A 13,440-nucleotide genomic window follows, 5' to 3' on the forward strand; every position below is an offset into this window, starting at 1 on the left:
TGAAATGCAATCTCAGAATTTTACGCAAACCTGTAATAATTAACTATATTAAATTACACAAATATACTTTATGTATTTAATCTCACTTTATTAACCAAAGTCTTTGCTGCTGACATTCAATGATCTAATTCAACCATAGTAACAAGCAAAAATTACTTTATATTAGATTTAGAAATAAGAGCGTTGAACTTTCTTTTCCTGTATCTTATTCATCTTTAATCCAGAATGGAAGCACAGCTGAAAGGTTTGTTTGAGCTGCGCCCTCTACTGTACAGGCGTAAATATGACTTGCCTTCAGCCTGAGGCTTATTATTTCACTTTTGGTATGAAAGGACACATTACTTTTCATAAAAAGTAACACAATTAGTTACTTTTTTAGGGAGTAACGCAATATTGTAATGCATTACTTTTAAAAGTAACTTTCCCCAATACTGCTGATTCATGTGATGGTTTTTTTTTTTCAGTCATTTGATTAGTAAAGTGTTTCCCAAACCTGCAGTTCAATAGTCAGCTGGTTTAATGTTTCTTCAAGGGAAAGATCCTCTGGAAACAAGAACATTACGAAAAAGTTAGATCAAGCAAAATGTCACTGACAAAAAAGTATCATGGTAATACCATTTTTTTTCTTTAATACCATGATAAATGGATATGGTGATCATTCAGTACCGCGTAGTATGTGTCAAAGTACCATGCTATCACCATCCATGCAATCATTGTATTATGATATTGTCAGTTTTTATGGATGTCTGTGGTGCTGATGATATAATGCAGGGATTCCCAAACTTTGTTTTTCAGCTGAACCCCTTTGACATAAAATATTTATTTGAAGTACCCCCCGAGAGTTAATATTTCAATACAGTAGTTTAACAACACATTCACAAGGTCATGATTCTCTGATATTGACATGCAGGCAAACAAATATAATATATTTATCTTTTTTTTAGTATGTGTTATATTTATTATTAGCTTTTCATCACTTTTGAACCCCCTGCAGTTCACCATATATTCAGAAATTCATTAAAATTATTATACACATAATATCATGATTTCACCTGCTCCTACTCTGTGTTGCTTTAAAGAAACAATTCATTCATAAATGAAGATTGTTATTATTTACTCACACACACACATTTTGCTTTAAGCTAAAAGAAATTATTAAGCACGTATAGTCTTGGCTGCATTATTCTTGATTGTACTGTGAATAAGTCAGGTTTTAAGAGTGAAAGCGTGATTATCATTGTCTTGCTCCTCACAAATAGAAGGAATGAACTATTTTTATGTTGTTGTTATGGTGCTTTTATCTTTATTTTTATTTTTTTGGTGCTTCTGTTTAAAATATTTTTTGTGTCCCATGGAAGAAAAAAAAAACATAAATGATAACAGAATTGTCATTTTTGAGTGAACTGTCCCTCTAAACCATCTTAAAGAAAGCCACACACATTTAAAATGAATGAGTTACATAAGAGGCAGTGTTTATACCCATCTCCATGCGTTGCAGTTGAGGGATCTCCTTCATTAGTGCTGTGTAATACGAGCGCAGAGCTCTGTGAGCCGCCAGCAACAGTTTACAGATGCGCCGGTGCCACGTGTAAGCTCTCTGCAGACAGTTCTCTGATGGCACATAAAAACTGCCCTGGAAACAAACACACACACACACACACACACAGGACATACGAGGTGGAGGTCAGCTTTTACTGCATGTCACACTTCTTCCCTGTTATTTCTGCACACACATAACCAGGTTGCATAAACGCTGAACAAAGGTTTTCTCAGCTTTAGCACAACTTTAGTTACACAGCCACTGCTGAGTTCTCATAAATGCTCATTTAATAGCTGAAAAAAGCACATGCTTCTCACTACAAAAAGAGGAAAAGGAGAATAGACCATGTCTGTCTGTCTGTCTGTCTATCTATCTGTCATTTATGTGTGAAGTGGTTGTTATGAGCAGCAGCTGTATGTTTGTTTAGCTGAGCCTGAAGCTCAATAATTAGATGAAGATCAAACGTAGGGTAAAACTTTAAACGCAGTCAGTTTCCCAGCAGTAAAATAGAAGTGTGCATACGTGGCACTCGCTTATGGAGAACGACACAGGGACGTCCTGTCCTCAGGAAGTGCACACATATACTTCTCTGAGACGACAGACCCTGTACAGATAAAAATGTTTATATTATGTCACTCTTTTATGCAAAGCTGAATCAGCATCATTACTCCAGTCTTCAGTGTCACATGATCCTTCAGAAATCATTCTAATATGCTGATTTGCTGCTCAAGAAACATTTCTTATTATTATCAGTGTTGAAAACAGTTTTGCTGCTTAATATTTTTGTGGAAACTGTGATACTTAGGATTCTTTTATATATAAAAAGTTCAGCGTTTATTTCAAAAGAATTCTTTTGAACATTATAAAAGTCTTAACTGTCACTTTTGAGCAATTTAATGCACCTTTGCTCTATAAAAGTATAATTCCTTTAAAAAAGTTACAATAAAAATGATTACCTTGTTACATTTTTTTTTAGGGTGGAAACAGGCTTCTGTATGAATCTAACACTAAATGCAAGCTATTTTTAAATGTACAGTTTTGGGTGATGCTCTAAATTTTTGGAGCAAAAGCTCATAAATTGCTGATGCAGGAGTGATTGTGAGTCTGTTGGGCCTCTAATATGTCTTTACTGCATACTTGTGTATACTGTGTAATGTATGTATGCTCGAGGTGTAAAGATAGTGGTGAACGCTGTCATTATATGTGTGAAGCTTTGTAATCTACATTCAGTTATGTCCTTTTGACTCAAACAGATGCGTACTGAATTCAGTCTCTCTCTCTCTCTCTCTCTCAGACACACACAAACATCTGTTCTGTGCTTTCTGTTGACATTTCTCACTTTTAAGTATCTGTAACAGCTGGAAAACACACACAGTCAATATTACACTCACATAAAAACGACATATATTGATCATAGATTGAGTTTATAGAGCCAAACTGAATGTAAGAAGTTCGAGTGCAGAGTAAATGCATCGTGGGATAGTGTCATCACTGGGTGACCATGTGGTCAACTTGCGTACAAACACATTCATGCAAGTCTGTGCACTATATATTACAAGTACATTCAAGAATCAATTTGTTCTAGTTCAACTCACCATCTTCAATTGCAGCAGTTACAGGGAGAATATAAAACAATCCAAAATTTAGGTTGTTCACTGAAGTTTTAGTTCTCACACAAAGCTATTATATGATTCAGAAGTCTTGTAATATATACAAGCCATATTACTTTTATGATATTTTTTGGTAACACTTTATTTTGATTGTCAGCTTTAGACATTCTACTGACTATAAGTAACTTTGCAACTACATTTCCTTTTTTAACGGGAACTCGCACTGCATCCGAAGACACTTTGGGGAACAACAAAGTATCTTTGGACGCAGTGCCTCGTTCCCCTTCTCAGGGAACCATGAAAGTTTGGCACCACGATGCGGAGTTAACACCGCAAAAGCAGTGCTAACCCTGCTCCAGAGCAGGGTTTCATAATGGTGCTAACCCCGCATCTAAATTGAAACGCTCCTTTACCCGGGGTTAAAAGCGGTGTTTAGAACGATGATAATCAGTGATATTGTCTACACTGGATGCGGCTCGGCGCTACACAACAAATTACCGACAGTAAACGGATTCCCCATTCTATTTCTGACGTAATCCAAGTGCTTTGCAACGGTCAGTTTGTCGCGTTCAGTGTAGACAGCTTTTAGCTGTTGCGGCACGGCGCAATGCGGCGCAACAACTGTCGCATCTGGTGTAGACACGGTGTTAGTTGACATGTAGTTGCAAAGTTACTTATAGTTAAAAATGTCTAAAGTGGACCATGTAACCTACTTTTTTTGCATGCTTTTAAAAGTGTGACATCTCCATTTGCTCCAACCTGACAATTACAGTACATTACAATTTCTCAGAATTTCTCTTTTGTGTTCTAGGCTACAGATGAAAGAAAGTGGGGATGGAACAATATAAAGGTGAGTAAATAATTAATGAACCAATCCAAGCTTAAAGATCTAATCTTATGGCATATATAGAGAAAAGAGTATGATAAAGAGCATCACATTATATACTTCTATGTAAAGTAAAAGTGCTGAGGAGGTCTGTGAGCTCTTATAGAAAGGAGAGAGAGAGATGCTTGCTCCTCATGTTTAAAGCTGTTAAAGCTGGGCTCGTTACGATGATCAAACGCTGCCTCCCTCCAGCGTAACGCTGTACTTAATAAAATGCCCTGCAGGGGGGGTGTAAACATAGGACCCATACGGAGACGAGAGACCTCGTTACGATTTCCTGCCTAAATGGAAATCTCCACAGGCAAGAGAAACCTCTCAATCCTTCCAATCAGAAAAAATGCAGGGCTACTTTGTCCTCAGCTACTGGTCAGAAAGGACAAATTACCTATGCTGTTTAACTCTAAATTGTTCTGGCTGAAGGTCTGAATTTTATGTAGAGCCAACTGAAGCAGGTAGCTATTATTTGGAAATACTAATACTTTTAAAAATGACAAAATATCCCCTCGAGATAAGTTGCACTGCATCAATAGAATCATTTAAACATATGATTATGTTTATGTGTAAAATGAGTTGATCAGGTTAGATGGATGTGGTTACCTCTGTTGGAACAGGTTTGCAGTATCCCGCCCCGAACATCAGATTCTCCACTGACATCGCAGAGGGCGGAGCCTCACTCTCTGGAGATCCTTTACCTAGCCAAGCCCCCCTACCACTGCGCGCAAAACTAGAGGAAGACAAATGACAGAATGTAAGTACCTATGGCGTGATCAATGTGTGCAGCTGCTATCAATTGAATTAGCCTAAGGGATCGCAGGGAGGGACCGCTCACAAGATTATTTATACTGCGTGTCTGGCCTGCTGTGTCACATGGTCCTCACATAACCCACATGTCTGATTAGTTTGTAAACGTCGGTCTTGAGAATATTTGTCACTAATGAGGCTTCTGTTCTCTGAAATCCATTACACAAAACAGCTGAAAAATACACACACTTTTGATTTGACAGCTTTGCTTTCAGGAGGGTTCAGGGAAAGATCTAGCACTTTAAAAGCTCAGTTTTAAAGAACAGATCCACAGCAGTGAAAATACATCACATCCTGCCAATAAAACCTCCTACAAACAGGAGGTAGGCTACAGATCCAACAAACAGTATTCACCATTAAACTAGAAAAGCTCGCCATAAATAATACTTGCCTTATACCCCTAATGATAAAATATCTAAATTAAATTAAATTAAATAATACTTGCCTTATACACCTAATGATGAAAGTATCTAAATTACATTAAATTAATTTAAATTAAAGAATACACAAGACAGTAGTAATGGCTGCTGAAAAGTCAGCTTTGCCATCACTAGAAAAAATTACATTTTAAAATATATTCAAATAGAAAACAAATATTTTAAATTGTAATAATAAGAGACTTCTTTCAAAAATATTAAAAAATCTTACAGACCCCAACCTGTTAAACGGTAATGTAGCCCGCATTGTCAGTTACATTAATAATTAAAATAAATTCAAAATATATAAACTATATTAAAATAGGAAACAGTTATTTTAAATTGTAATAATATTACTGTTTTTACTTAATTCAGTTCAGTTAAATTAAATAATACTTGCCTTAATAATTAAAATTAAATTACATAATACATGCATTACACCACTACTGATTTCATACTTTCATCATTAGTGTTATATGGCAAGTATTATTATTATTATTGATAAAACAGTTCAATATTTATATTAATGATGTCCTTGTCTGGGACAAGGAAAAAACAATCAAATTTATACACAAAAAGTCTTTTGAAAGCTGCAAAATAAACATTGAAGGCATGGTAGTTGGTTCCTTAAATGGGTGATTGGCTGAGAACTGGTGGGGCGGAGTTTTGTGTGATCACCTGATCAGTGGTTGATGCAGTGCCACCAGGGAGGCGTGGATTGAGACGGAGATGACGGACAGGTGGAAGTAGTCAAACATGACGGGAAGGTGATGGTGCAGGCCTTGGTGTGGATGGAAGTGCAAACCCAACGTCCTGCTGCTAATCAGAGGCACTGAAGAGATATCCGCCAACCTAAAACATAAAGACATTTTCAGTTAAGTTTACATACATTTCCTGTAACCCTAAAACACAAAACAATACAATGCGCAATTCAAAATAAGGAGGAAAACACATGTAGTAAATATATATATATATATATATATATATATATATATATATATATATATTTACTACATGTATGTTTAGATAGATAGATAGATAGATAGATTGTTTATAGATTGTGTAATTAAATAAATTTTATATTTTATATATTATAGAATTTATGATAGATTTTATTGTCTCAGGTCTGCAAAAGTAACAACCATACTAAGATGTGACAGCCAGAGAAAAAGAGCAGCAGAAAAAGACCTGAATACAGAAAACTCAAGAGAAGGAGAGCAAACGTGAGGAGGAGAGGGAGATGGACAGGTAGGGTAGTTAATGAGCTCGCCTCACTGACGTCCCTGCAGAGCTCAGGGGCCACGGGGGCCGACCGCTGCCGCTGCTCTGAGCTCTGGGGCTCTGCTGCAGGTAAGAGGCTCAAGTAATTGCTCTCATTTATGCTGCTTTGAGTCAGAAGTGTGTGTGTGTGAAAGTATTTTAAGCTGAGGGCCATCGGTGTGGTTGCTCTTACTGTTCTTGATTAAAACGCACACACACACACACACTGTGCCAGCCTGAGGCTCTATCACACTCTCTCTCACTGCAGATCCTTAAATAAAGACAGACAGAGAGATGATACAGGGAGAAGAAATACTGAAAAGAGGGAGAAAATGGCTGTATGTGTTTGGAATAGAATACTTGCATATTGTGTATTATATATTACATTTTTAAAAAATTGTATGTGAAATAGTATGCAAATGTTTCAAAATGTATGCTACATTGTTCTCACACTAGCTCATTATGTTGCATGTTTAACTCAGTGAGTTGTTTTCACCTTCTGTATGTTTAGTGTAACTAGATGACTAACTAAATGTACTAAATAGAGTGTGTTGTGTGGAATACTGTCTCCCATAATGCAGTGCGCTTGATTTGATCTCCCATTTTCACTGTGATGGATGAAACAATATCAGCTGTGATTTTTAACATCTCTTTGTTGACACTGATGCATTGGGCTGGCAAGTGTAAAGATATTATTATAAAAAATTGGATAGATTGCATAATGTTTTGTTTTTTACAAACTGTTGTCAAAAATAGTAGGCAAATAAATGGTATATACTACAGTATGCAGAAGGGTAGTATTCCATACCGAACATACACAAAAGTGTATGTCAAAAGTTTGGGGTCAGTATATAGTTTTTTTAGTATTATTTATAATTATATTTAGCTACATTAAATAGACCAAAAGTGACAGTAAAGATGAATAAACATGTCACAGGTTCCACAAAAAATATTAAGCAGCACAACTTACTTTAACATTGATAATAATAAGAAAAATTTCTTCAGCAGCAAATCAGTATGTTAGAATGATTTCTGAAGGATCATGTGACCCTGAAGACTGGAGTAATGATGCTGAAAATTCAGCTGTGATCACAGGAATAAATTAGATTTTGAAACATATTCAAACAGAAAACAGTTATTTAGAATTTTAATAATATTTCATAATATTTCTGCTTTTACTGTATTTTTGATCAAATGTTTGAACTGCAATGTAGTCTGCAATTAAAATCATGGTTGATACTGCTTCATTTTCATTCATCACTCTGTACATGGAACGTAAAGTGCATTGCATTCACTGTAAACCCTAATGCTCAAAATACTTAATTGGTTTGAGTAGGACAAACTTAAATTGAACAAATTAGTTCAGTTAAATTAACTGCTATGAGTATTAAGAACTTTCTTTTTCTTTTGAGTTCACAGCACTGACATATTTCAAGTAAACTGAACTGTTTCATTGTTTTGAGTTGTATGAACTCATTTCTTTTAATTTAGGCAAACTTAAGTTGAACTGAAACTGGACTGGGATTTCTGTTTTTCCAGCATGCTTTGCCCATGGCACTCAAATGGGAGAGTAAATGCTAAAATTTAGTGTTATATAATGTTTTTGTTTTTTTTGCACAAGATTAATGGTAAGGGAGATTTAGTAGTGATTAATGTTTTGTTATGCTAATTTAGAAGAGTTTCTGTTAATGTGGGTTTTTGGAGAGTTACCATCAAGGTGACAAGTAGCGCATGTGGCTTGGTATGAGAGCAAGTAAGTTACATGTTTTAAGTTGCTGTACTCATTCAGTAAGTGCTATACCATGCTATTGTTAACATGTTAGCAAATTAGCAAGTTGCCATTTTTTGTATTTTCTTAGGGTTTACAGTGAAGTAAATAACTCATTTGATTTGCAAGAACTCAAAATAAAAAAGTTAATTAACTAAATATTTTATGCAAATTGCTATCAAAATGTATGAGTTAGCTAACTCAGTACTTCAAGTTAGGAGCAATTAACATGCATGAGTACTACAAACTTCATAGTTCTGCTTACATAAAATTGGGAACATCATAACTCAAAAAATTTGATGTAACTGATTACCTAAAATTTTTTGAATTAGCCCAACTTATTCGGGTTATACAGCTTATACAGTGTTGTGGGATACAGTACCCAGTGCAATATGCTCTGCTTGTATACTAAATATTTATGGAAAGTAGAAGGTCATTCCGTGAATGCTGAAGATCCACATACTGTGCAGAATATACTGACTGCATATAGCAAAAATTGCATGATATTATGCTATTCTGAACACAGGCGGTGATGATGCAAAGAAAGAAAAAGATGGAAAAAGGAAGGTAGAAAGACTTACTGCTGTTCATTGTCAGTGAAGTGCAGATCTAGTTTGAGCTGGACGTCCACCTCACTTACAGCTTCCTCCACCTGAGAGAGACACATCACCACACCTGTCAGTCAAAACTAACTGCAGGTTTCAAAAACAAAGCAAGATCTTTTCTACAGCGTTTCTAGAGCATGCTGTTAGCAGCGCCAATGTCCTGGACTCGATTTACACGCTGAATGCATAAATGTAATGTAAATAGAGTGAAACTCAAGAAGACTCTTTGTTATCAGTCTGTTGTAAAACATAATAGTAACGTACCATCAATGAACTAATCAGTATTAGTTAATGAACTGTTTAGAACCAGTCAAATATACTTTTAATTGAAAGCTGTTGCTTTGTGGTTGCTAAGGCGTTGTGATTGGTTGGCGTTGAGTGGTTGCCTTCTGTCTTTATGATTTTATAGAGTTGTCAAAAGTACTGACTTTGGTACCAATCGGTAATGAAATTTTAAAAATGTGACTCTTGGAGCACGGTTGATTGGCCTTTGTGTTGACGTGCTCATCGGATATGTCTGTTATTGGCTACAATGATCAACACACAACAGCGTTTGAAAGCACACGCAAGTGTTGAATTTGAAAGCGGGAGCAGGAGCGTTTGAAAGCAGGCGTCTATCAGCGGACCGGTCCGCAACGCTTGCTTTCAAAGGCTCTTGTGTGTATCTGTGTAAGCACTCGGTGAAGAGCGTCTTTGATGATTTACAGCGTTTTTTGAAGCGTTTATCATTGAAGCCAATCACAAACATATCTCATGAGTGCGTGAACATAGTGGCCAATCAGAGGTGTTTACGAATCCGCTCAACAGTGCTCAAAGCATCATATTTTAAAATTTCAGTACCGATTTGGTACCGAAGTCGGTACTTTTGACAATACTACTGATTTCTAGATATGGCTGGACCTTCTGTCAATGTTTTATCATATAACTAGCAAAAAACTTTATAAAAATCATAGCACACCAGTCCTCAAGTGATTTAAGGTTTTATTCATCATGCATTTCTTTTGCAAAACTGGAGCATTTCACATGCACTCACATGTCCCACATGTAACAACATTGTTTCTCATGTGAGGAAACACATGTACAACATGTGTCTGAAGGACAACAAGGCAAATCTGAACAAGCAGGTAAACGACCAGTGTTAAAACAGTCTTTGGTGACATTTGAATTCTCCGCTGTAATATGTGATCTCATGCATAATATAGCACAGTGATTGGATTAACTTTTTCCCCGCCAGCATTTTTTTAAGAAGTTGCCAGCCAATGCCAGAATTTTTGATCATTTTCATAAATATTTTATGGCCCCAGAATATTTTGTTGTATGAATATCTGAACATGCAATATATCAAAAGAAAGAACAGAAAAACCTGTTTTATTCCAGCTTCATGCATTCTTTGTTATCATCACTTGAATGTAGGTAAAAAGCAACATTTTGAACAAAAAGCTGAGAAAATCACAACTACAACGTGCATAAGCAATGCTTTTATCGCTTTTTTCTGCTTCTTTTTCGTCTGTGTTTTGATCCAGAGATTCTGTACTCGTTCATAAGATGTGTAATGGCGCCCCCTACGGTATAACAATGAAAAAATGGAAAGCCGGAAAATTCCGTCAATGGCAGGGAAAGAGTTAAAAGAGTCCATTCTCATGAATAATGCGAAGAAAAGTTCAGAAACTGATGACATAGATGTGTACTCTCCAGCCACTGCAGCCAATCACCACTTCGAATTAACGCATATATCTCACTGTTTGTGACGTTGGTTCAACTTTGCTTTTTAAACCAGAAGAACGAAATGGCTCAGAAAAACTAAAAAAGAACCACTTTCCACTTAATAATAAACATAATGAGTGCTATCGTTGTTTTCATTGATGTGAAACCAGTACATATCTGTTAACATATCAAAAAATGTGTTTTGGAGTTTTATGACCCTTTAATGTGAGTGGACACAATCACATTAATTTTCGCCTTTTTATGTCCAGTCAAGTCAAGTCAAGTCACCTTTATTTCTATAGCGCTTTTTACAATGCAGATTGTGTCAAAGCAGCTTTACAGTGATAACTGGTATATAATTTTGCTGCACAGCAGCTCTTAAAGAAAATGGTGTCATTGTCCAGCTTAAGTCAATTTAGTATTGATTCATTCCGTTGTAAGAATCAATAGTTATTAATTTAGTTAATTTATCTATATCCGCACTGGAGTAAACAGTGATGTCATCATCCAGCTCAGTTCAGTTTGCATTCAAGGGTGTCGATGCATACATTGTTGAATATCAAATGTCAAGTGTCCCCAACTAAGCAAGCCAAAGGCGACGGCGGCAAGGAACCCAAACTCCAACAGGTGACATCAGGTGGCAAACAGGTGTTAAAACATTTTTGTCAGTTATAATGTGCATTTGAAAACACAACGCCAACAATCTTCCCAAATTTGATATATGAGTTGTTTATAAATCTGTTGTCAACAAAAGATAAAAAAGGTTCTCCTGTAGTTTTAAAGCTCTATGGTTTAACGTTTGAAAGCAAAGACATTCAAACCGAAAAGAACATTTGTATTGTAATTTTACAGTTGTTTTGTAAAATAAAATGATATATAAAATATTAATAATATTAAAATACTCATATTAAATACTCGGACCCTTATGACGGACCCTTACATGAAAACGTGACGAACACAGAAGGTTTCACACCGTTCTGACAAACTGGTGCACCCTCCGCCGATCTTTGAAAACAAACAGGGCTGCTCCAATTATTGATACACAGATTGATTAAACTCAGACTCTGGGGAAATGGAAAGCTATTTTTAGATTTCTTATCTAGGGGGAGAGATAGAGAGTGAAATGGAGTGAGACAGGGAGGAGAGCGGGCACAGATAACTGCTTCAAGGTTAATAAGAAAGATGGCCATAGAAATCTGATAAGACACTCTCCCACCTACAACTCCCTGCCTCTCTCTATCTCTCTTTTACCCATTTCACATATTTCATAATGTCTAAAATGAGCTGGTGTATGTGTTTGATAATGATGATAATAATAATAATAATAATATGGTAATAATATTGGAATATAATATACTGTAGTGTATACAGTGCTGTGAAAAAGTAAGTACACCCCATGAAAAGTATTCATTTTTTGTTTTTGTTCTTCAACATTGTTGGACATACTGAGGTTTAACTGGCATTTCATCAATGTCAATAGATAAAAAAAAGCCATATAATTCAACAAATGGCACCTGGATTATACATTTTGTAACAAATATATGAACAAATATTGCCTTTCCTTTTGTGGAAAAGTACAAGTACACCCCTAACATCATTAAATCAGATACACTACTATTCAAATATTTGGGGTCAGTAAGATGATTATTATTATTATTATTATTATTATTATTATCTAAAGAAATGAATAAAGTGACAGTAACGACTTTTAAAGTGACAGTAAAGGCCTTTATGTTGTTACAATAGATTTCTATTTCAAATAAACGCTGTTCTTTTGAACTTTCTATTCATCAAAGAATTCTGGGAAAAAAAATCACAGTTTTTCTTAAAATTAAGCTGTTTTAATAATAAGATAATAAGAAGAAATATTTCTTGAGCAAGGATCATGTGACACTGAAGTCTGGAAATTACAATATATTAAAACAGAAAACTTTTAAATTGTAATATTTCACAATATTACTGTTTTACAGTATTTTTTGATCAGACGAATGCAGCCTTGGTGAGCAGAAGGGAGGGACTTCTTTCAAAATCAAACTTTTGACAGTAGTGTATTCAATTTTCCACTTTATAATATTCAATTTACCTCTGCATCTTTTTATTTAATTGATTTGATTAAAGTACAAGGTTATTATTATTCCAGCTCACACTGTATTTGTCACGTCTGTTCTGGGTTTGAGTTTTGTTCTTGTTTGATTTGCACTGTTTCCCTTTCAGTTTCCTCTGTCCCTGTCCATTGTTGTTTGTTACTATGGTTTTTGATTTGCCCTCATGTGTCTCACCTGTGTCTTGTTCACCCAAAAATGAAAATTATCCCATGATATACCCACCCTCAAACTATCTTAGGAGTATATGACTATCTTCGTTCACAATCTGAGATATATTTAAAAATATCTTGGCTCTTCCAAGCTTTATAATGGTTGTGGAGGGGGGCCACATTTTGAAGCCAAAAAAAAAAAAAAAATGCATTCATCCATCATAAAAGTAATCCATACAGCTCCAGGGGGTTAATAAAGGCCTTCTGAAGCGAAGTGATGGCCGTATGCATCAATTTATGGTGGAAGAGTAACCTCTGACTCGACACATGCCGTAATGACGAACGCGGAAGCGCAGAGGATAGAGCAAAACAAAACACCGGTCACGAAGTCTAAAACGATCATTTTTAAAGAAAAAGGATTTAGATATAAGAGAAGAGGAGCTTGAGTTTGTTGCACAGCCCTGTTTGCTTGAACCGCGAGAGACGTCTAAGCTTGCGATACTCCTACATCATGCGTCATACATCGCATCAGGGGGTTACTCATTTGGCGCAGTATGCGTACGGTCGTCTGCCGGAAGCTTGTTATTTGTAATTTT

General features: G+C 35.8%; 1 protein-coding gene across 1 annotated transcript in view; it reads right to left on the reverse strand.

Annotated features, from left to right (window-relative positions):
* Nucleotides 1-13,440, reverse strand: part of fam135b (family with sequence similarity 135 member B) — a 54,649-nt gene that overhangs the window by 13,917 nt on the left and 27,292 nt on the right. Inside the window, 5 exon segments of the mRNA XM_051873467.1 lie at nucleotides 494-543; nucleotides 1,480-1,633; nucleotides 4,634-4,760; nucleotides 5,932-6,105; nucleotides 8,863-8,933. Of these exon segments, the coding sequence (XP_051729427.1) occupies nucleotides 494-543; nucleotides 1,480-1,633; nucleotides 4,634-4,760; nucleotides 5,932-6,105; nucleotides 8,863-8,933 (576 nt within the window).

This window comes from Ctenopharyngodon idella, chromosome 19, assembly GCF_019924925.1.
Source record: "Ctenopharyngodon idella isolate HZGC_01 chromosome 19, HZGC01, whole genome shotgun sequence".
Lineage (NCBI taxonomy): Eukaryota > Metazoa > Chordata > Actinopteri > Cypriniformes > Xenocyprididae > Ctenopharyngodon > Ctenopharyngodon idella.